At 42.0% G+C, this 25,730-nt stretch overlaps 1 protein-coding gene across 1 annotated transcript in view; it reads right to left on the bottom strand.

The window, feature by feature from the left end:
• Window positions 1–25,730, bottom strand: part of dpf1 (double PHD fingers 1) — a 52,125-nt gene that overhangs the window by 7,400 nt on the left and 18,995 nt on the right. The window contains exons 7-11 of the mRNA XM_018687624.2: window positions 24,388–24,466; window positions 24,165–24,296; window positions 6,234–6,353; window positions 2,968–3,080; window positions 605–686 (exon numbers count right to left, since the gene is read on the bottom strand). Coding sequence (XP_018543140.1) covers window positions 605–686; window positions 2,968–3,080; window positions 6,234–6,353; window positions 24,165–24,296; window positions 24,388–24,466 — 526 coding nt within the window. The remainder of the gene's footprint in view (window positions 1–604; window positions 687–2,967; window positions 3,081–6,233; window positions 6,354–24,164; window positions 24,297–24,387; window positions 24,467–25,730) is intronic.

Genomic DNA, 25,730 nt, shown 5'->3' with positions numbered 1-25,730 from the left:
TCCATGTTACGGCTCTTAAAGGTCTCTGCTTGAGTAGAAAACCTAAAATAACTGACTGCTGCTGAGTTTCTTGTAAATCAAAAGTGTTGCATGTGTGGGCAGAGCATGACACTGTTACTGAGTGTTGAACACAAGTGGCACTGCTACTGTATGTTCAGCCAAGTGACACTCTTGCCATGGAAACAGATTATCTTTTCTACTACTGGTTCCCGCGGCAACGCCGTCAAACATCCATCCTGACGGCAGCCATCTTATGCGTTAGAAGGCAAATGACAGCTTGATTTTACATAGATGTACTTGCTCCTTTTTCTGTGATCATAGGCACAGTATCAGGGTTTGTTCAGTCTAGTTTTATTCAGATTAAGAAACAGTGACGGGTTAAAGTTCTGTTATTTTTTCACGACCTAAAAATCAGCTAATCATATAGTCTGACTGTTTTGACCTGAGGTTTCACTCTCTCCACCTACAGTAGAGACAGTTACATAATTTTGTCCTAAAAACAAAAGTTTCCCAGGGCTGTGGAGTCTGTCCAAATACAGGTCTGCGAACTCCTATGTATCTCTGGATTTTATAATGCATATATTCTGCTCATTGTTATACATACCCTCTGGTGGTTCAGACATGGGAGGGCTCAGACAGTACATGTGGTAACCTCTGTCACAATCATCACAAAACAACAGCTGGTCCTAGAACAGAAGAGAATATTCAGATAAACAGATGTCGTTATGAAGGGGGCAGATTGGAAATCAAAGCTGAGCAAAGAACAGCATTAATTTAATGTGTATAACACTTGAAGATATGAGTTTGTAATAATATAAATCAATGGGTTACAGGTGTGATAATCTCATGGTTATTTTAACTTGTAAATACAGCTGTGGACTCAACAACTTAATTTAAACTGCATTTATTAAAGGTTGACATCTGCGTAGGTCTGGGCGATGAAAAAATAACAATAATTATCAAGTTATAATTTTAAGTCACAATGATCCACTTGATAGAAACATAACAAATGGTCAATAAATGTTTGATATAATTGAGTTCCTGTGCTTAGATAAGACAAAAATGAGTTACGAACTGCCAATCATGTCGCAGGAATAGGGTTAGGGTGTGGTTTGGTTTTAGATTAGTAAGGTCAGATTTACTGTTTTTCTATCTCATGTTTGCACAATGTTCCACTGTTTCTCAAATGTTTGTCAAGTTCTGACCATAAAGAAAAGTTTGAAACCATAATTAACCTTTTCGCAAGAGCAAAAATCAAGTTTAAAATCAAGTCTTTAAACTTGAAAGAAATAACTGATCAGCTGATATGAAAGCTTTTATTGTGATAACAGTGTTGGTCCAGCACTGCATCTATGTACTTAAAAAATTTTTCTCATGGGTTTAAAACTGTTTTATTCCAGTGGGCAACAGTAAAGTCCAGTTGTTAGACGTCATCCCTCAGCCAGAGGAACCCACTCTTACACACCCACTCTGAGAACAAGACACTGAATCTGAACTAGCTCCTGAATCACTGTTTGAAAAGTGGAACATACCCACTGATCAGCCACAACAGTAAAACCATTGACAGATGAAGTGAATGTCAATGTCTCATCACAATACAATACTCTGCTGGGAAACCTTGGGTCCTGACATTCATCTGGATGTTACTTTGACACATATGACCCACCTAAACATTGTTGTAAACCAAGCACACCCCCCATGGCTACAGCACTCCCCAATGGCAGGGGCTTCTCCCAGCAAGACAAACCCACTACGGCACAAGTACTACTCAGAAATGTCTCGAGGAACACAACAAGAGCTAAAGGTTTTGACCTGGCCTCTAAAATCCCCAGATCCCAATCTGATCCAGTATCTGTGGAACAAGCCAGATACATGGAGGCCCAACCTCGCAACCCACAGGACCTAAAGGATCTGCTACCAATGTCCTGGATGCCACAGGACACCTCCTGAGGTCCCATGTCCATGGGACACAAAGGGGACCTGCACAATATTTGGCAGGTCCCACAGGTGCAGGATCAAATTGGGATTTGAGGAGTTTTTGGGTGAATAGCCCTGCTGGGGGAGGCCTCTGCTGTTGGTTCTGGTTCTGTAGGCAGTGGGGTGGGGCCTCTATGGATCTGGATCATCCCACAGATACTGAATTAGATTGGGATCTCGGGAGTTTGGAAGTCAGGTCGTGTTCCTCGAGCCATTTATGCTGGAGGCCAATGGCACTGGGGAGTGCTGCTGCCATGGGGGGTTGTGCTGGGTGGTAACATCCAGGTGAATCCCGGGACCCAAGGTTTCCTAGCAGAACACTGTAATGAGTCTAAAGTTCAGCTGGACTTCTTTTAGGTTCTTTGAAGATGTTTCACCTCTCATCCGAAAGGCTTCATCAGTTCTAAAAGCTGATCGGAGAGTCCCAGGTATCTAACCTTTGTTGGCGTTGTCACCTTGGAGGTGGTCCTGAGAGTTGTTGACCCACCTTGCCATCATGTTAGTCACTAGGATCACATGAAGGATCTCAAGACTATGTTATAGGTGGCTGATAGTTGGTGTCATAACAGCGATACTCGTTCCAGTTGGGCATAGATGGCCTCCTCAACTCGTTTCTCAAACCGTCTGTCCTCTCTGTTCAGTTGGTGGTTTAACCCCAAAGGTTAAATACCTAGGACTTTCCCATCAGGTTTTAGAACTGAAGAAACCTTTCAGATTAAAGGTGAAATGTCTTTAAGGAACCTAAAAGAAGTCCAGGGACCTTTGACTCTAACTCTTAAGACTACCATGACCTGGACGACTGACAACCTACAGACATTGTAATGAGAGGATCAATGTTATTCACTTCATCTGTCAGTGGTTTTAAAGTTGTGGTTCATCAGTGTAGCAGTGCAGCAGTTATGTGTGTGTCTGTTTGTGTATATGTGTGTGTGTGTGTGTGTGTGTGTGCAGCCACATGTGTTAACATGTAGTATAAAGTGAGATCCCTACGTCGTTCTCAGAGGTGCCACACAGGCTGCAGGACTTGCACTCGATGCACTGCCAGCGATAAGTCCTCACCGCAGCCGTCATGTTCACTGTGAACTGCAGACAGGATGGGTGGCCTGGGTGCACACACACACACACACACACACACACACACACACACACACACACACACGCCCACACAATGTTTTTCACTTTCACTTTCTGTATTTTGAGGACAGTCATCCGTCATCCACCTGCTCTGTCTGTCCATCAGTTTGTTTGCTTCATATGTGGGATTTATGTGTATTTCAGCAGTTTGGTGTTTTGTAAATGTAAACATCACATTACTTGAACAGCATTTTTCAGATAATGCACTAATTATAATGAGTTTTGGAAAAGAGGAAATATTCCAGCAAGTTTGCATTTGATTCGGTTTTGAAAACTACAAAGAATGTTCAAAAAAATTCAACAAATTCCAAGTATAACAGGAAAATAAACTGTCCTTTGCTAATGCAGCCCATTTAAATTGCCATTTTAAAAAGAATCTATGTCTCCTCTTACTCCTGTCACTTCAGTTTTTCCTGGTATTTGCTGTTACGTGATCACATAAATCGAAATATTATGTAATCCTCATTTCCCCAGCCTTCATTTGTCATCTTTGTGAGTGGTTATAATAAAGAAGAGAGGACCATACCAACGTTTTGCATGCTTTAGCCCATTCACTACAAGTCACGTACATCTTTTTAGTTCTCTTTTTTATTTTTCAGATTGAAAAGAAACATGTGGGGGAAAATATATACAGTACATGCAATGAGAAATACACAAATTCTGCATTATATACACTGCAAGCTCTGCATGTATACATGTAACCAGAATAAACAAAAAATAATACAACCATATATTTAAAAAAAATCATATTCAAACTCTACTCCACAACCAAAAGTTCCTTGTAGTACATGGGAGACTCTCTCAAAAGAAGACAGTGGTTTATAATATCACAAATGTAAAGTAGGTTAATGTACAAAAAGCCAGGATTGAAAGGTGTGCAGCAAGATTTTTTTTTTTTTTTGCCAAACAACAAGGTCACACCAAAATTACATTTTATTGAATCCAAGAAACACTGTGATCGATGGACATGACCATGTTAAAGTGCCAGATTGAGCGTGGAGGTTTGTTTGTTTGTGTTATTTGTTTCTGGCATAGTATCATCACATGTATTGCATATACTGGGAGCTGCATGCAATTTGTAGTGCATCTGGTATCATACAAAACTGTACAAAATCCAAAATCTTGCTCTTAACTATTACTTAAAACCATGAGAAACCGATTTTAAGATTTTGAAGTTGATTTAACTTCCTCCTTTTTTCACCTCTGAGCAGCAACAGATGTGTGTTTGAGAAAATGAGAAATTCTTCTTGCAATGCTACATAACAGCCACTGTTTTCCAAAGCATGCCATATTGTTTCTTATGAAGTTTTAATGTGTTTTCTACCTTTCAGGCAGCAAAAGGTTTCTGTTCCTTTCCAAGCAGAGGGAAAGTCAACTTGCAGCGAATAAGGTAAGAAAAGGCTTTATATTTTGTAAGTTAAGTAGTGCAGCAAAATCTGCATTTAACCCAACTACACAAACTTAACTTACAGTAATGAAAGCAGGCATTTTTATTGTGTACGGCGGTCTTTAAGGACAATAACCAACCAATGTAATAGCCCCTAATTACCAATTCTAACATTGTAGATACTTCCTGTGGGCTAATGGTGTTAAGCTAACTGCTAACTCATCACACACTGACGCTTGGTCTGGACCTCTTTAGCGTAATTTTTTTCAGGGTACATGACAGCATGAATGAAGTGTGATATTTGTTAACACTAGCCCAGTTGCCAGGGAGTAGTTGGGGTGGATGGTGGGCGTACAAAGGGCAAGACTGTTACACCTAAGATCAGGGGTTTGCATTTAGCATCGTATCTGTGGTTAGCCAACAACATCACTTTGGTTAAAGGACTAATGTGTAATATTTACGCATCTATTGGCAGAAAATACTTGAGTATGTTTTTATTATATATATATATATATATATATATATATATATATATATATATATATATATAATGTATAATCACCTAAAACTATTAACCATATAATGAATAATTTACATCTAGATTTATATTTAGAGACCAGGTCCTATTTCATGGAGTCCGCCATTTTCTACAGCAGCCTAAAACGGACAAACTGAACCAAAATGTGGCCTTTTGAGTTTTTACATTCTTTTACAAAGAAACGGAGAGGAAGACAGGAGAGAGTCGGTTGCTGACAAATTATCTTTAGTAGTGAAATATAGGTATATAAATGAACCTCTTCATTTGATAGACTAGTTGATGTGGTGGATTTTTGTCACCTGATGGGAATGGGTATTCAGTTGGTTGCAATCTGCGTTCTCACCACTAGATGCCACTAAATCTGACACACTGGTCCTTTAAGATTTGTAAAAGATGGTATTTTAGGTTAAATATAACAAGGTGACAGTGTCACTGTCACCTTAACCAAAAGCTGCGAGAGTCTAAACATAGCTATTAAAAACAAATTCAAACGAATCTGTTTAATGATACGTTCAGAATCAACATGTTTATGACTCACCAAATATGTAAATAAACATTTTCTCATTATAGTGATTAAAAAAAACTTAATTACATTACATGCAAAATGTATTTGCGGTTGTAGTTTAGTCGTATTGACATAAAACAACTCATCGGACAACCCTGGACGATGAAAAATGACGTTAAAGGGATTGTCACCAAGATTGTGTTCTTGAGGTGATGCTAACTTGTTAAAGAGTTAGCATTATCAATTTTAATTATCTGCTTCTGTATGTTTAAATATTTCTAATAGGATTCAGGCTTTCCACTGTATGTATTTTGTCCTTCAGGGCCACCGTAGTTAAAACATTTGCCTCAGGTCAGTGTCAATCCTCTGCAAATTGGTTTTCAAACTGCGGTAAGAAAATGTAAACCTATGGCTAACTGGAAGGGTCAACAAGCTCAAAAATCGTTACAGCAAGTGGTTACTGATACGATCACTGTACATGATTTGTAGTAGATGGGCTGAAACAAACAATCAAAGAAAGAAAGAAACACCGGTATGGTCCATCCATTTTAAGCGTTACAAGAAGTGAAGCTTGTATTTAGTTATGTAGTAGCTATGAAATGTATTCTCCACAAAGAAAGCATTTTCAAAAACTGTGCATCAACAGAGGACCGCCTTCCTCCTGCCAATCATCCCCTTCAGCGGTGCCCTACCTGAGCGTCCACAGTCCGCACAGGAGATAAGGTCTTCAGGACAGCCGGTCTTCTTTGAGCCTCCAAGGCAGAAGTCGCAGTAGCCGTTGGCGATCACTGAACCGTCCGGTGCTTTCTTGGCTGGAGGGAGAAAGAGAAAAGAGAAAGCTGGTAAGGAAAATGGGGGATTTTAGCTTGATCCCTCCTGGGCTCTTGGAAGGAGGAGGTGTGTGGGGGGTGAAGAGTGTAAACTCATAAGTCAGTGTTATGAAATGTTGCCCTGGAGTGAGGGAGCTGTATCAATCTCTAGACAGAGAGACAGATTGGAGGGAGAGAAGGGAAGTCTATAAAAGTCGTAACATATCAACAGAGCGGCCGCCATTGAGGTGCGCTGAGAGAGGGAGGCGGAAAACATCATCGACAGAGCGTTGTACTAACAAAGAGTGATTAGAGGTAAAGTGTTGAGATGTAAGACAAAGAAGAAGAAAGAAAGATCTGTAACTAAGTCCCTGTTGCCAGGCTGCGCAACATCCCAGCTGGGCCTCTTTCTCTTTTTCCATCTGTTTGCTTTGGTAAGAAAAAAAAAAAACACGCATTGGTTACAGGCCTGGGACTCACCAAACTCCCCGGCTCACCCAGGAAGTGAGAGGGGATAGAGGGAGTGGGGGATGTCCATTGAGATGTCCGCCCATGGGAGTCTGGTAAATATTGGAGGAGGAGGAGGAAGAAGAGGGATTGGAGAGTGTTTGTGTGCAGGGAGGCTGACGGGACAGACCTGCCGTCATGCTGAGCGCAGAGAGGCAAGTGCTCCACGTGAAGCCGTTTCATAATAATTATTAACAGGAGAGAAATTCCCCTCGCCTGCCTGAGTGCTGTATATATATGTGTGTGTGCGTTACACATCTATCCCCCCGTTCCTCCTGTCTGTCTATCTGTCTGTCTGTCTGTCTGACAGCCTGCCTGAGGAAGTGCTACTGTTGATTGCATAATCTCTTTAATGGAAGCAATCACATAACCACTGCAGACTTTTTTCTGTATGTGCGCTTTCTTCTCTAAGATGTGATGCATCGGACAGGTCCTTCACAATGACTCACTAACAGGCAGATGGTGAATACAATGGAGTGGATTACACTGGAATTGGGAGGGTTACTTTTAAATAACTGCAATGCTAGGCTATATACAAACTACACCACGGTCACATGACGTCAACGTCTCCACCACTAAGCTTCCAACTGGTCATTTCTACAAAAGGCCTTTCTTCTTAGAAAGTTAGTGAGAGTTTGAAAGAGCGTGAGTAGAAACACGAGGCTGTAAAGGTGGACTGGATGTCCGACAATCTCCACACTGGCATTTAGCCACTTGTTAGCAACTGCATAAAAGGTTCAAAAAATTGTGTATTTTCTGACGTATTTTATGTCGTAGAATGAAACGTAAAAATGTCTTAAGCTTGTGTTAAAACCACACTCTATTTCCTTGCAACTAATCATCTTAAAATAAAAATAGCACTAAAAAAGGCAGTTTTTACTCTTATTTACAAAAGATATAAATAAAATGATGTACAAAGAAAAGTAATGAAAAACTGTAATATAGTATATATACATTCTGTATATATAGTACTGATAAAATATTGCAAACATACAGACACATATGTGCAAATTGTGTTGTTGCGTGATGCTAAAGCTAATCTGTATAGCAGTTGGCTAATGTACTCAACAGATACAAGTGTATAATAAAAAACATAAATTCAGAGTAAATAAGAATAAAAAAATCTTAAGAATGTAAATATAACTAAATACAGCTAGACATGCTGCACAGACTGAGGAAGCTAGCTCACTACCAAAAAGTTGTAGCTCTCAAATGTGTTGTTTAAAAGTTCCCAGACATTTATGTAGGTACATATTACTGGATATAAATAACTGGTAGACACCATGCATGTTGTAAATTGGTGGTTTGTTTGTTAGCTAGACTTGCTTAGGCTATGCTAATGGGCTAATCTGCAATTGCCAAGCAATTTGGCTAAGTTGTTAGCTCGCCAGGTACAGTGTTCGACTAAACTACTTTTAAATTTCAGAGTGAATGATGCAGATTTTTAAAAAGTAATCCTCCTTTAAAAATCTGACTGCAACGCAATACAGTTAGTCGTGCCGCACTGAGCGAGGAAGCTAACTCGCTACCAAAAAGTTGTAGTTTTCAAATGGTTGTTTAAAAGTTCCCACACATTTCTGTAGGTAAATACATTACTGGAATATAAATAATTGGCCTAAAATACAGTACACATCATTTGTGTTGTAAATTGGACCCACTTAGCACGCTAGCTGCTATGCTAACAGGCTGATCTGCAGTCGGCTAGTGGGTAGCCCGTTATGCAAGTCAAGTGTTCGACTAAAACTACTTTTAAATTTCAGAGTGAATAATGCAGATTTTAAAAAGTGATCCCCCTTTAAACTGCAGCTAACTAAATGTATTAATATTTTGTTTTCTATGTATGTAGCTCTATTAAATGTGGTCCGTTACTCCCCAATACTCAGTGTACACACATATACAGGCATAGACAGAAAGACAAAGACAACAGGCGTGCAGACAGACAGCGCTGTAGGTGATACTGTTAGTATGTGTGTGTGTGTGTGTTCACATGAGAGACAGAGAGAGGTCATTAATCCATCCATTTCAGGGTGGAGTCTTGTTTGGCTGGAAGGGGGAGGACGGGGAGGAGGAGGGTGGGTGAATTTGATGGAAAAGAGGGTGAGAAGGGAAGGAGGAGAGGGAGAGAGATTGGGTTTCTACTCCACAGGGTCTGGCTTTAATCCTCAGAGAAATAAAATAATAATAATAGTTAAAAAAAAACCCTCTGTGATCAGGATGAGAGACCGACAGACAGACAGAAGACAGAGGACAGAGGAGGGAGGGAAGTGATAAGCTGTACCTGCTACTGCAGAATTCAACAGGGCTCAGACACCATGAGAAAGAGGCTGTCATTCATTTACACTGAGAGAAGGTAACTGCACAGGACTTTAGTGCTGGGCTGTGCACTTTCATACAGTGGTGCAGAGATGAAAAAAACAAGGTGGGTGAGTATTGGCTATAGTTCAGCCATCAATAGAAATAATAATCAAATGCACTTAACCATAAACTCGCTCCCAGGAAGTGCTACACATTTACTATAAAAAGGTGGATACACTGAACTGAGTCACAGTGTATTTCAACACAGATGGCTCCGTACTCATAATTCTCAATAATCTCTTTTTGCCAGTGATAATATTATGAGATCTTGCCGGTGTCAGCAAGGTTTTTTTTTTTTTTTCCCCCCCTGCACATCATCAGGTCTACGTGCTGTGGTAAGACTGTCCTCGCCTGTGCAGCTCGTTATTACGGCTCACAGTTACGTCTTATTATTAAGCAACGTCTAGTTATTGTGACGTTTGAACCTAGTAATCGTTATTGCTTCTTTAATCCGTGACCAGTTTTAGCCCAAACCCACAATCTTCTCAGACCTAACCAAGTAGTTTTAATGCTGAAAACACTGAGACTCTTCCACAACGTTAACTGTGTGTTTATTACTGTTACCATGACGATGACATTCCAGAAGCTTATCTAAGGGTCGTTTAGGTTTGAGGACTTCTGTATAAATAGTAGCAGCAGTAGTAGTAGTAGTTGCAGCAGTAGTGGCAGTAGCAGCAGAAGTGGCAGTAGTAGCGGTGGTATTGGCAGTAGTAGTACTAGCATTTGTAGCAGCAGTAGCAATACTAGTAGTATTAGCAGTGGTAGTAGTAACAGTCGCAGTGGCAGTAGTAGTAGCAGTGGCAGTAGTAGTAGCAGCAGCATTAGCAGTAGTGGCAGTAGCAACAGTATCAGCAGTAGTAGTAGTAGTAGCTGTAGTACTGGCAGTAGTAGCGGTAGTAGTAGTAGTAGTAGTTGCAGCACTAGTGGCTATAGCAGCAGAAGTGGCAGTAGTAGCGGTGGTAGTAGTAACGGTAGCAGTGGCAGTAGTAGCATAGTAGCAGCATTAGCAGTAGTAACAGTAGTATCAGTGGTAGTAGCAGTAGTACTGGCAGTAGTAGCAGTAGTAGTGGCACTTACAGTGTAGTAGCAAAATGTTACTGCAGTACCGTAGCTAGGTGAACTAGCTAGCTTAAAGCAGTATGGCTTGACAGGTGGCTTTCAAAGCAACATTATGCAACAACTTTACTTTGCTAAACTAGCTAGCTTAAAGCAGCACTCCCCTCCAAAATATGTCCTTTTAAGATCAAATGCACCTTGACAGGTGGCTTTTAAAGCAACATTATGCAACTATTTTACCTTAAAGTAACCGCTTCAAAGTCATTTTGAAGGTGCACTGAGTTGTTTGCCAGTTCTTGCTCTTTGTAATTTCGGTGACCAGGTTTGCTCCCTCGCTAAGTGATAGTCAGCAGCTTAAACCTCTGGAATATCTGGAACATCTGGAAGACTTAAATTATACTGATATCCAGCCAGGAAAATATCAAGTTTTGTTAATGGAGTTTGGTGTGTTTGTTACAGCAGAACTTCAGGGGATCATGGGTAATATCCACGGTTCGGCCGTGAGCTTAACCATCCACTGTGAGCATACAGCAGCTATACAAGTGATATTTACCCTTTTTTAAAGAAACTAACACAGCCAGATGTTTACTGAGCACAGCAAGAAGGATGTATAAAGCTGCAGAGACGTATGTGGCGTGCAGCCCTGGAGCCAATGCAAACACGTTTCTGTGTTCCTGTGCTGGTCAAACAAATTGCTTTTATCTTCACTGCTTTTATTTGGGCTCAGTGCTGCTGATTGGGCCTCACAATCCCTGGTGGGATAAACTACTCAGACACACATGTGGATAAAAACACACACACATCCAGGCTTCATTTTATCTGTGTGTGTGTGTGTGTGTGTGTGTGTGTGCACCTCTGCCTTTTGTATTCATGCCCATGTGTGTGTTTGTGTGTGTATGTGCGTGCTTCGAGGCCCCAGAGAGTGAATCAGCAGGTCCTGACGCATGTGAGTGAGTCGGGGCTGCCCGCTGGCCTGCCTGCATGGAGGAGGAAAAAAAAAAAACTCCATCAATGATTAAACGCCTGCGGCCATGTTTCAGAAGCCGCCTGCAACCACAGACACGCCATCGCCGGCTGAGGGAGGGAGGGAGGGAGGGGAGGGAGGACAGTGATAGAGAGAATAAAGAAGAGTGAGCTAATGAGGAAGAATAAAAGAGATATATACGCCAGGTTGGGTGGAAAAACAAGAGACTGAAAAACAGAGAGAAGGCTCAAGTCAGGTGGTTCTCCCTCGTTACCTTTACCTCACCTCCTTCCTGCCCCTCGCTGTCTCCAAATCTTTACCTGCCTCAGCCACCCTCCTCCCCTCCTTTACCTGACCCTCCCTCCCTCCTCCTCTCCCCTCCTCTCCTTCCTCTCCTCTTCCAATTACCAGGAGGAGTATGAGCAGAACCGCACACTTCACAGCTTTCAAGTGTTGGAGAGAGATCCTCCTGGGAATTATCCAGCAAGAGATGAATCCTCAAATGCTCCTCACCCTCCTCCCTCCTCCCCCACCAACCACCTACCAGCCTTCCCCATCCTGCTTTAGAATCTCTCCCCCCGTCTCATTTTCTCTCCTTTTTCCTCCTCCATGCTGCTCCCTCGTTACCTGGCATTGTTATCTTGCTCTCTGAGCCGCCTCTCGTCTCTCCTCACTTTTAATAAAGTAATTGTACATTCTCACATTTCTTATTTTATTTATTTTATGAATGTATTAATATTATTACTGATGCGTTCGGTGGTTTGATTTTGAATTTTTATGGTTGAGCTTTCAGAGCGGTGGAAAAGACCAACGACGGAGAAACAGTGAAACTCCAAATGCTAAAATCTTTATATTTAAAGCAACAAAACGTAACTTTTTCTGAGCAACAGCGCCCTCTGCAGCCATGAGTGGTAATTAATTCTGTTGGGAAGTGGTTTTCATGTACAGAAAACCAGAGCGACTATGTATATCTATATTTCACTGAACTGAAACATGGCCGAACAGTGTATATTACCCATGATCCCCGGCTTCTGAAGCAGGAAGTAACAAACACACTAAACTCCATTTATAATTCTTGACATTTTCAAAGTTTCCTGGCTGGATATCAGAGATGAACGCTGGTTTTTAATGACTTCTAAGTCTTTTTAACTGATCTACAGTTCAGCATTACTCTTGAAATCCCTGGACCTGATTCCAGCAGTTTAAGCCACTGACTATCACTCAGTTAGCGATGGGATAGAACCTGCTCACCAAGTTACAAAGAGCGAGAACATTTATCAAGAACTGTAAGAACTGTTACAAGTCAGTGAACCATCAAAAAGATTCTGACATTGTTACTTTAAGGTAAAATAGTTGCATAATATTGCTTTAAAAGCCACCTGTCAAGGCGTACTGCTTTAAGCTAGCTGGTTCAGCTAGCTAGTTTAGTATCGTGATATTTATCCATAAGTCTCCTAAACATGGTTTTACCCTGGAAGGAATAAAGTTTCCTTTGTTCACTACATTGGTTTATGACCAAATATATGATGGCATTCCCATCAGCCACAACTGTTCTTTGTATTTAATGCTAATTATCCAATGCTGGCATGCTAACATGCTAGCATGGCTGCAGACTCTTAGTCTATTCTAATTGAATATATTTTGTGATCTGTTGATTTGTTTTCATTAATTATATATATAACTTGATATTTTCAGTATTACTTTTGAAGTTGCTGCGCCTTTAAGTCGCTGACTATCACTCAGTTAGCGGGGAATGTCCCTATAGTTTTGTCTGTAAATGGGGAAAACAACAGTTCTTTCTGTTAGTTTTCATACTGAGTCTAAAGTTGCCAGTGGTGGACACTGTTGGAAGTGAATTCTCTGACAGAATAATTGTGTCTGAAGAAAAGGTTTATTAGCAGAATCTGTAACTAATGGTGACCTGGAAAAAAGAATATTTCTACAACTGTGTAATTAAGAAAAGCAGCATGATGCGGCTTTGACAAAGTACAGGGCCAACAAAAATTACAAAGTTGTGACCTTGTGTCTGTCTCCCTCATCCTCCTCCTCCAGCTTCTCTCGACACCTCCGACCTCTGCTCCCCCCCGTCCTCAGACTCTGACCTGGAACTAAACCACAGGCCGACTCCGGCCGGTCGATAATCTCTTCCTCCTTCCACGAAGCCTCATCGACTTAGTGCGTCCGTCTGAGGGGAATTACCACCTCCTCCTCCTCCTCCTCCACCTACCTGTTGACTTTTCCTCCCTTTCTCCTCCACCTCACTTTTAAAAAAAACTTTCTCCTCGTTTCCTCCTCCCTGATTCGTTTTTGACATTTTCAGCGACCTTTTACTCGAAGATCTGATCAAAGCTGATTTAAAACGTCCTTTTTTTAACTTTTATTATGTTCTTATTTTTCCGTTGTGTCGATGAAGGTGAGCTCGGGCCGTTAAAGAAAGAAATAGTTGCCATGGTTACCAGCATCACCAAAAAAAAAAGAAAAGAAAAGAAAATACCAAACTTGGTTAATCAAGGCTGCGGTTTAGACGAGAAGGGGGGGGGAATTAACAAGCCAACGTTTGTGAGTGTGAATGTTTTCACTCCTGAGCGTATCTGTTCCTGCACAATTACTGAAGGCTGCAGGTGTAGATGGGGAGGAAGAAGAAGAGGAGGAGGAGGAAGATGAGGAGGCACAAAGAGGGGGGAGGAAGGGGAGGAAGAGGAAGAAGGGACGCGACAAAAAAAAAAAAAAAAGTGGCTCCCGTTGTATCGGAGCAGCGGTGTGTGAAAACACACACTCTGCACTCCTGTCGCCTCGCTGCTTAATGAGGAGAGCCTCTCAGGAGCAACACACACACGCACACACACACAGATGTAACACAACCACACACATACAGTGCTGTAACACACACACACACTCACTCACTCAAAGATTTACAACCAAGCCTTTGCATAATAACTTTTACCGTCCAGTTTCAGCCCCATCCCCCCACTTTGCTCTAATGTGATGAATGTGAGTCCAGCCACACACACACACACACACACACACACATTTAATTACAGCCACACAACACTGTACACATCCTACACATTCAGGCCACACATTAAAAACACATGCATCCACATTCACACTGTCTCAAATCCCAAATTCTCAACGAGACATCTTCAGGTTTTTTTTAATGCAGACAAGGAGGCAGAGATGCAGTCAGATGGAAACCGTCAGTCACAGATGAAAAGTCACTGCCTTCCCTTCTCTTTCCTCTCCTCTCCTCTCCTTTCCTTCTCTCTCCCCCTCTCTGTCTTTCCTCCCCTCGCTCTTCCTCCCGTCCTCTTCCTCCTTGCACTTTCATGCGTTCTCATTATTGCTGCTGCTGCTCTCTCTGCCTCTGATTCGATCTCCTCTCTGCGCTTCATTGTGCTTCATTTTTTCTCCCCCTCTCCTCCCCCCTTCCTCCCTCCTCTCTCTTCCCTCTTTCCTTATTTCGTTTATCTATTTTTTTTTTACTCTCAAAGAGGAAATTGGAACTCTTTCCTGCAATCCATCTGTTGTCACTCTAATGCCTGCACCAGTGCCATGCTCTTGTTTCTAATTTTTTTTTCTGCTGCTTTTGCATCCCCTGCACCCACCGAAAACCTCACCCCAACCCTCACCCTTTTTACACACACACTTTCACTCATGTCCAGTCAGCAGGTTGCATAACTCCCAGTGCATTGTGGGTCTGGATGCATGCATTTGTGTGTGCAGAGATGACATTGCAAAGGAAAGAGGACAGAGGCAGTTTTTGGTGCATAATAAAACTTGATCTATGGCTGCTTTGTAATCACACTGACCCGCGGAAACACACTCACACACAGACGCACACAATTTGTCAGGCTCTGCAGTCTGCAGATATGTGCACACACACTCACAAACACCCCCAATAAATCACATATAAACACACAGCTTGTGCTTATACTTTGTGCACACGCACTTTAAAAAAAAAACAAAAAAACGCCACTTATCCCGGCTCGTGTCCCCGTCGATGAAGAGTTAAAATGCAAATTATTAATCCTATTTTCAGGGGGGAGAGAGAGGGAGAGAGAGGGAGAGGGAGGGAGAGGGAGGCTGGGAATGTGGCTCTGAAATCCTGTTTGAACTGTGGCCCAAATATCACATCGTCCACTACATATGTGCTGCATGTGTCATGTGGAAATGGGGGGAAAAAGGATGTTTAAAGTGGAAATCTGCACCCCATTTTTAATATTTTTTATAGTGTTTACGCACCGTGAAAAACCAGGATGAGTTTAGACCCTGAATGCATCACGACGACTGATAATTTTGACGTTTATGTTGCGGTAGAAATCGTGTTGATTCTTGTCTTCTTGTTTTACAATCACAGACAAGAGAAAGAAGAAAAAAAAAAACAGGAGCTGGATGGAGGGTGAGGATGGATTTTGGGAGGAGGAGGAGGAGGGTTTATCCAAACATGGCCAAGAAGAAGAAGACAACTGAGGGAGCCACAAAACAACCAAGCCAGCGAGCCACAGCACCACCACCACCACCACCACATCTTAAGACAGAATACCAAATGAAGCAGACTCTGATATTACCCTGCCTTCACCATCTCAACTGTCTGGGGGAATCTATATGATGAATCATGAAGAGAGTTTTTTTTTTTTTTCTGTACAACTCTCTGCTTCTCGCTCTGCTTCTCTCTTTGTCTGTTTTCTCTCTCTCCTCCCATTCTTTATGTTATTTTTAATGAACTCCTCTGTGTGCCCCCCCCCCCCCCCACCTCCACCTCCTCCCCCCCTCCATACTTCAACTTCTTCCATTCTTCTTCCTCTCCTCCCTCCCTCTTCTACCATCTCCATCTCTCTCTCTCTTTTCAATGTACATAACAGTGTACTCTTTAGGAGGGAGCCCTGGCGGTATCTATGGCAACCGGATTGCTAGGCAACAGCCGTTTTCTCCCTTTTCCTTTTTCCCCGTGCCGTGCAGCAGCAGCAGCAGCAGCAGCAACGGCAACGGTGGACGACGGCGGCAACAATCAGCCAATCCAAAAGCAGAGGAGGAAGAGTAGGTAAAAAGTTGCTGCTCGCGTAAAAACCTCCTGAGACCTGAGCGTTGATTTTTGGGATCAGTACGAACCTGATTAGTATAAAACATAAACCATGTCTTTGAGCAGGAAGTAGTTAGCATCACCCTGGTTCATGCTGACAAAAAGCCAATGAGATTTCTTCATTGGGTTTTGGATTATTGTAGCAAAAGTTTATGATACTTAAACTTCTTCTTCAGCAAGATAATCTGATGTTTGAAGCCTCAATCCAATCTAGACTATAAACCAACTACACCACGGTCACATGACGTCAACGTCTCCACCACTAAGCTTCCAACTGGTCATTTCATTTAGCTCTGAGCTCTTCTACAAAAGCCTTTCTTCTTAGAAAGTTAGTGAGAGTTTGAAAGAGCGTGAGTAGAAACACAACGAGGCTGTAAAGGTGGACTGGTGAGTAGATGGGTTTTCATGTTAACGTCCCCGACAACCTCTGTAGTCTCATTTAGACACTCGTTAGCAACCGCCTTTTTTAAGACACGGTAAAAGCTTCAAACATCAGGAGTGGGGGATTTACTGACCCAGTTTTATGTCGGAGAATCAAACCTGAAAATGTCTTGACTTTGGGACGAGGGAACAGGAAGTGCTAACATGCTAACTTGCTGGTGGTGATTCTCTACATGGGAAACTACTACAATATCTGTGGTTTGTGTTGTTTTCAGTTGCTCAGATCAATCAAATTGAGAAACTACAGGAAGTTTTTATCAAGTCCTACTAAAAGTTTGTTGTTCATAGGAAAAAAATGGCTAACATTTACTAACCGGCTACAAACAACAGTTTTAACTCTTTTTGTCTACATTTTTTAGGTCTATGTTTAGTAAAAATGAAGTACAAGGTGCAGGAAAATCAAAATGTAATGTCCCCGTACTACAGCGCAGGGTCTCATTGCGATGAACAATATTATTGCGATAATCATGAAAATATGCCTTAAACTCTCAGGATGATTTGAACTGTTCCTTATGGGCTGTGGCCAAATTAATGTTAATGCTAAAAGAGAAACTGGAGTAAATTGCTTTCAATTCGCTGGAGATCGCAGCTCCGCTCTGTTTAGCTACGTAGCTAATGTTACCGGGTTAACTTTAGCTTAATTCACTGATGACCAAAACATTTAGATAAACGTCAGTGTAACTAAACCAACACAAGCTACGTTAAGAACTGACAGTACCAGTTAGTTAATTTTATCCTGGGGTTTGGTGAAACAGAGCTGGATGGTTGTCATGGAGACTGGAGCTCAAAAGACGCAGGGCTCCCCCTTGTGGCGATTCAAAATAAATCCATACAGGACTGTATGTCGGCTAGAAAGCTTTTTTTTCTTGTGGAGATATTAACGATTATCCTGATGATGGAAATTCACTACAGTCACCTTATTTTGAGTGTTTTTTTATCGCAATGGGAGATAAAATTGTATATTGTACTCATCAGAAATCTGTGGAAACGTTGAGAAAATTTAAAGCAAATGGCGAATTAAATGGAATAATTTGACAGTATTTGACAGATGCGGTACTGTGGTGATAGCTAGAGCTGAAAACCCAAGAGCTTGATTGTTAAAACACTTTATTCAGAGGAGACAGACAGAGCGACTTAAAGAGAAAGGGACCAGGGAGCGGCCATTTTAGGGATCGGTCAGCGTTGGTTTATGTTGATGTCGGTTGATCAAAATTCGTCCTTCACTCCTCTGTCTGCAGACAGCGAGGAGGAGGAGGAGGAGGAGGACAGGGAGGCCATTTTGAGACACAAGGCAAAAAAAATGGAGAGAGGAAGAAAGAAAGAGGGAAACAACACAACAACCAACAATGGTGAGTAGGAACAGAGGGACGCTGACCTTCAAAGTACTCAATTACATGTCACACACACACATGTACACACTCAAAGTTGGGCATGATTGCACACACACACACACACACTCACACTAAAAGACATGCACATGTGTGTGTTGTGTTGTGTGTTTTTAGACGCACACACTCAGAGCGTCCCTGCTGCTCCACACCGTAGGACCGTCTGTCCGTCCAGATAAAGTGGCCTCTGAATCTCAGTTTTGATTTGAGAAAGGAGGGATTTAATGACAACTGTCCTCCCCCCTCCTCCCCTCCTCCCCTCCTCTCTCCCCCCTCCCTCTCTCTTCCTCCCCTGTCTTTCTTTTATTTCTCTCATTCACTCTCAGTTGCTGTTTCTCTCGTTTCTTGCAGTATTTCTTTTTTTTTTTTGCTGTTTTACTTTCTCATCTACCTCCTCCCTCCCCCCCCTTTACCTCCCCCCTTCTCCCCCCTCCCTCCCTCTCTCTCTCTTTCCTTTATTTCTCTCATTCATTCACAGTTGCTGTTTCTCTCATTTGTTACAATCTGTTTATCTTATTTCAGCTATTTTGCTATTTTACTCTCTCTCCCCCTTTCTCATCTACCTCCCCCCTCCGTCCCTCAGTCTCTCCCTCCCCCTCTCCCCTCTTCCTCCCCCTTTCCTCCCCCTCCATACTCACAAAACCAATTTTCAGGTGGACGCTGCATGGCCGACCTCTAAAGTAAACATCCCCCTTATTCATCCACTTGTCCTCAGCCTCCTCTTCCTCCTCCTCCTCCTCCTCTTCTTCTTCTTCTCCCCCTCACCCCTTCCTCCCCTCCCTACCTCTCCACCTCCCAACCTTCTTCTTCTCCTGTTTAGGAGAAAAGAAGTAAGAAGAAGAGTCTGTGGTGCAGCCGTGAATTTTGAGTACATCGGCTCGGATCCAGAGGTTTTAACATCGTGCAAAACAAAAGAAATGAATTAAAAAGAGAGAGAGGAGGGGGAAAAAAACAGGATGATGGATGTAGGTAAAATAAAGCGAGAGAGGAGGGTTAAGTGAGGATGCAGGCAGAAGAGGGGAAGTGGTGAAAGATGGACGAAGAGAAAGAGAGCGAAGGAAAATCTCATCTCCTGGTGGAATAATCTGCCATTTATCACACTGATGGAAAAACAGGGCAGTGAGGACGGAGCTGGATGAGGCTCGGAAAACGACAGAGTTTCATAGTTTTTGTGTTTTAAGTTTTCGCCGTGAACATACTGTGGACGTCTAGACGGCGTTTTGCGCAAGAATATAGGCATGAATTATGCATGCAGAGCGAGGGGAGCCATATTAATGTTATTACATATGTGGTGATATAGGGACGGCTGGAGAGGGTGGAGGGTGGTGGAGTCTCCTTCATGACACTCAGCAGATTAGGGGAAAGCTATAATGGCACACACACGTGCACACACTCAGACATGCATGTGCACACACACACACACATGTATACACACTCAGAAATGCATGTGCAGACACATATACACCAACTGAAAGGGGCTAAGCTTCCTTTTTCATTTCAGCAGAGAAGATTGCATTTTCTGAGGCCGTGTGTGTGTGTGCAGAAGTGTGTATATGTGTGTGGAAGTGTGTAGTGTGTGTGAGTGTGTGTAGAAGTGTGTAGTGTGTGTGTGTGTGTGTGATTACTGACTGTTTGGGAGGGAGTGATGGGGGATATTAAACGATTCAAATGCTGTCTCTCTTGCTCTCCTCCACTGGAGAGACCTAAGACTGCAGCATGGCCACACACACACAATCGCACAAATATACACACACATCTACACACACACACACACACACACACACACACACACACACACACACTCTGGGCCAGTCTGTTCTGTCAGACAGGCCAATTTAAAAACACACACTGCCAATTAACTGAGAGGCGGCATAGTTTCAGTGCGGACATTGTTGTAGCGCAGCGTAACGCCGATAATGTGCATATGTGTGTGTTTTTTTTTTTTTTTTGTTTTTTTGTGCATTTATCTGTGTTCTATTCCGAGCAAATTGCTTGTTTTAAGACCACGAGGAACAAAGAAAAATGGATGAATCATCTCGTGTGTTCTCTTTTCAAAATGTCCATAGCTATGTCTTGTGGTTTTTATGAGCGTGAACAACTGTAGCCATTTTGTTGACGATTACTGACCAAAAAACACAATCTCCCGCAGGATAAATGCAGACTATTGTGCTTTATAATAAAACAAACAAACAAACACCCCAGACGGACGACAACACTGAACACAAAAACCACATGCTGACAGAAAACCGGCCCTGGAGGGTGAAATAAATAGCCACAAAGAGACAAAGACGGCGAGCGCTGGATGCTGCAGCAGACCTGTGTATGGAAACCTAAATATTTGTTTTCCTTCTTGAGCATTAGCAGAACCTTTGTAGCCCTGTGAGAACCGCTGTCTTGGGACGCCTACAGCCTACCCTCGTACTACCATTCAGTGCTTTCGGACAGTCTCTCGCTCTACTACTTAAATACCTGTACAAACCTCAGGCCCCTTTACAGCTTCAGGACGTCTGCCAACATCCAGCACTTAACTTCCCGCAGTGGATCTGATTAAATACAAGCCACAAGCCACAGAAGGAACAGCGACGAGGCACGAGGTGAAATCAACACTGACATTAGCCAGATGGACATGAGACATTATTCAGGACGGCTGCTATGACTTGTCAAACTCAGGTGTAAGTAATGGGCTCTGTTTCCCCAGAAGCATCTTAAGGTTAGGATGATCGTAGCACGTGGTCTTAGAGCGTTTTAGCCTCAAGGTGCTTTAGAGAAACAGGACTTTGGTTTCTAAACACCAGCTTATTGGATCACATAAATGAAACAGAACCATCATTAATGGCAGTTTCACCTGAGAAAAGAGGAAGGAAGACTTCAATTTGCTTAAAGGGATAACTGCAGATTGTACTCTACCTTCTACAAAATGTTTAAAGTCGAGTAAAAGGTGAATAAAGTACAGTTAAAGGTTAAGCAACAACAAAACCTTAGTCTCCACAACCTTAGTTTAAACACTCTGCACCCTGCATTGAAACTGAACGTTGTTACTGGACATAAATCGTGAGATGTGGAATTCTCCACGTAATTCCGGTAATACTGGGCTGGAACCTTCAGGATGAGATAAACTGATGGTTTATTACTGTGGAATAAAGTAAGTTTGCATCCCTTCAAATCTTGGATCAGTTAGTACCAAGACAAGAGTCTACACTCATGCTAGCTGCTCTCTGAGGCTGTGTTTAGCGGTCTGTTCTGCTCAGGTAAAATTCCTGTTTTCCTCAATGGCAGTCTGGTACTGGCAAAATGTCTGTGAGGCTTTACTCAGTGTTGTGTTACATTTGAACCAAGAAGTTGGAATTTCCAAATTCCCAGTGGGAAATTTTAATTGGAACGCCCCCTGAAGTTGGAAGAACCTCGCCAACCCTGACCTCAAGATCCAAGATGGCCGCTCTTTGCATTAACAGTCGTGAAAGTGGCAGTAATACACTGTTTATTTAGCATATTTGTTGTATTTATGTCTCAAATCAGTCACACAGTCACATACCACTGTTCAACTTCTATGTGTGGACATGTTGCTACAGTGTTTGTATGCACAAAACACTACATAAAGGATTGTTATCAACTGGTCTTGCTAACAGTGGCTAACAATGGCTAACCGTACCAGTATGGAAAAAAAAATGTGACTTGTACTCGAACACTGTCAGCTTAGAACGTAGTAGAGCTTTGAGCTAAGGGCTAACAGGTATAATACACACCATCTTAATTCAACTTGTTAGTATGCTAATGTTTGCTAATTAGCACTAAACACAAAGTATAGCTGTGGCTGATGGGAAACCCATTCACTTTTTGGGGTTTGGTGATAAACTAAAGACTTGGAGAAACTAATTTTGATCCAATAATGTAGCTAAAGGAAAAATCAGTGCATCACCAGAGTTAGTACAGTTCAGCCTAAAGGGAACATTAACGTTTGTACCAAATTTCACACCAATCCATCCAGTCGTCGTTAAGATATTTAAGCTTGGACCAAAGTGGTAAAAGACCAACCAACAAACCAGCACTGCCACACTACTTCAGGACAAAAACACCTGTTCCCCAGTCTCCCTGCATTTACATACATTCCTACACTGTCTGGCAAGAAGTGCTGGAGGCATTAGCAAGCAATACCATGGGTCTTCATTATAGCTACATCATGATATTCTGGATCAGCACATTAATGGATACTCATTAAGCCGCTGATAGCTGCAGCCATACTGCGAGTTGTAAACTGAAAGGTGCACTGAAAGGTACAAATTTCCCAGAGTGTGTGACTGGTGTTTGTTCACTGATGCTGATGAGTGTTGATTGAAGAGTTGTTTGTTCTCCCATTGAGCTGATGTGTCTTCGCAGGAGCTGTTGAAACCGTCTGAAGTGCTGCATTAACTCAGATGTGCGACGACTGATGGAAACACTAGACTGGTGTAATGTGAAGTGAGTGTTTTATTATACAGTATTCCTGCCCAGTGACGGTCACTTGTCCTTTTATTGCATGTAAACAGTTTTTTTTCCTGTGTATTATTATCAGAATAGATGTGTTGGCAGCTGACTCAGCAGTCTGACTTTAGCTCTGGGGCAAAAGCAGCCCAGACAGTGAAAGGTTTAATGTTACATTGTAAAATAAATAAATAAAAGGTGGGAGAAGGTAAAATTACCCCTGGGCAAAATTAGCTTTGGGGCATCTATGCAAATAATGAGTTATCAGTGCCGCCAGTGACGTGGTCGCATATTCTGGCTATGGATTGGAGACAACAGACTTAAAGGATAACGCTAATATTTCTGAATCTGTAAATGATTGATCAAGACTAAAATCTTCAGAACTGGTGCAGTATTGATCAAGAGTGGTGAACAGCTGCTGCAATATAATCCAATTGGCTTTTGTCTGTGTCAAAGTACGTCCACTAAAGTGCTTGTTTTTGCCACTGACAGGCTCAGATTGTTATTTTAATTGTCTGACAACATTATGGATAGGAATCCAACAGAGATAGAGCTTTTTATAAAAGCGTAAGATCCTTTTTGTTTAGCCAGAAACATTGCTATATATCAATACCAGACTCCATTAACAAAAACAGTAATTTTACAGAGCAGAACACAGGAGTTGCTGGAATACTTCTTGGTCTTGATTTGTTTGCTTGCATTGTTGTGTGGTACTTTTACTCATGTAAAAGATCTGATTACTTCTCCTACCACTGAAAGTCACTCAATAACAAAAACAAACTAACAGATTAAGGCAGTGGTATTCCAGCAACTCCTATGTTCTGCTCGGTAAAATTACTGTTTTTGTCAGTGGAGTCTGGTAGTGATAAAACGTCTAATTCTTATGATAAAAAGTTCTATCTCTGTAGAAATCAGAGTAAAACCACCAACTTCTCATGGAGGAGATGCATGTACTGCACATCTACTCAGTGCATGTTTTCCCCCCCGTTTGTCCCCGTTTGTTTTAGGCTGCTGTGTCACCGTCTTCAACTGTGGCTGCAAAAACACAGAGGAAGATGAGAAGAGTGCCTGATATGCCAGAGGAAAACTGTAAGTAACAGCTGACTGTTTGAAGCTTCAGAAATTGTGTTCGGGATATCGACATCTAAGACTGGCACACTGGCTTCTCAACCCAGTTCTCGACCTGGGTTAAACACAGGTCAGATGACTTGCACTGACCCATTTTAATCCACCAGAAAACCACAGTTCAAACCACTTGCGTCACTTCACTGCATCAGTCTGTCGGAGCTGAGGAAATCAGCTAAACCCAAGTTACTCCACTGGGAGAAATCTTATCTTTTCATCCACTCGAGTGCAAACTTTGGATTTTAGCTCAGTCAGCACTGCAACTATCTATAACGCTGCAGGAAGAACTGTGGGGACGATCGATAGTTCTTCATAATATTCTGATTATTAAGCCTCGTTGGACCCTGAAGCTGCTAAACCAAACCCAGGGTCATACGATGAATGAAAATGGATGACAAAGACGACTGTGAGTGAGTTTAATATTCAGGCGGTGGACTCACGCTTGTGGTTGTTCTTGCGCTGGAAGGGTAGCGTGTGTCGCTCTGAGTCTTCCTCCCCCTCCTCGTCCGCCAGGTGGGTGTGAGTATAATGGTAACTCAGCCCTGGGCGGTTCTTATAGCGCTTTCCGCAAACTGCAACACAAACACAAACAAACATTAACTTCCTGTACAAGTAAACTGAGAATAGAAACATGTAGAGTAAAGACGTTAAAGTCGAGCTCACTGTCGCAGACGTAAGGCTTGTCTCTGTCTTCAATGGCAGGCAGCTCTTGTCTCTTTCTCATGCCCCCGACACCATAGGCCTGCAGCAAAAACACACTTGTAAACAACTCGTGCAAAATCACACAAAAGTTTGAACTCCCCCCTCAGACTTGTCGCACAAGTCCACATACACAATGAGAGGCAGCGTAATGGCACAACGCTCCCTGTTTGTGCGTTCGAGTGTGTACACATATACACGTTCACGTTTGCATTTTAATCATCTGCTCTCAGTGTAAAGCTCCACTTCCAGCAGGAGGGGGCTGATGACACCTAGCAGGGGAGCAACAGCTCCAATTAGCAACCCTGGTGTCTGTGTGTGAGCATGTGTGTGTGTGATGCTTTCCAGAATACATTGTTAACACTTGATTATCTTCCCATAGGATGCACGAAAAGAGTGAGGGGAAAAAAGCTGTCTGATCTAATCAAAGTTGTAAAAAAAAAAAAAAAAAGGTCGTCTCAGCATGATTTCAATTTCTGATCTGCTTGCATCTTGTCTTCGTCATAAAATTTCATTACAGAGTCTGGTATACAAAGCAAGCACTGAATTATTCCTGATGTAAAAGTGTGTCAAGACTGTGGCTTGCAAAAAAAGGCTTTCATGTAGATGTGATATCTGATTTTTCCCCAAGACTTTCAGGTTCTAACTTTACTGAAAATTCATTTGAACGCCGGAGTTACATTAACCCCAATATACAGGTTATATACAGGAAAATATGCAGAATAAATAGTTTATTGTGTGACGTATATAATAATTGGTTGACAACTGAAAGTATACTGGTATTTTGAACCTTATTTTCCCATGTAAATGATTGATAGGGACAAAAGTCTTAGGAATCGGTGCATTATTGATCAAGAACAATGTATCCGGGAATTGCTACCAGACTCCACTGACAAAAACAACAATTTTACCACAGGAAATGCTTGAATACCACTGCCTCCATCTGTTGTTGTGTTACTATTTGACTTTTAGTGGTGGAAGCAGTACTCAGACCATTTACACAAATAAAAGTACCACACTAACTAAAAGATCGAGTCAGCAGTGTTTCACCAGCTGCTGTATTCTGTTCGGTAAAATTACTGTTTTTGTCAATGGAGTCTAGTTGAGATAAAAAGCAATGTTTCTGGTCAATAAAAAGGTTTATTTCTGTAGGAAACTTATTCATAATTTTGCCAGATAATTATAATAGCAATAAGAGCCCAAAAGTTTACTTCCGCTGTTTTATTCACCGAGTTTTTGGCCATGTGACTCGGCTCGACACACATATCATCATTTAGCACGACTCTGACATGACAAAGCAAACATCA

Source organism: Lates calcarifer, linkage group LG21, assembly GCF_001640805.2.
Source record: "Lates calcarifer isolate ASB-BC8 linkage group LG21, TLL_Latcal_v3, whole genome shotgun sequence".
In the NCBI taxonomy this organism is placed as follows: domain Eukaryota; kingdom Metazoa; phylum Chordata; class Actinopteri; family Centropomidae; genus Lates; species Lates calcarifer.
The sequence above is the reverse complement of the archived record's forward strand: the minus strand, read 5'-3'. Positions and strand labels throughout refer to the sequence as shown.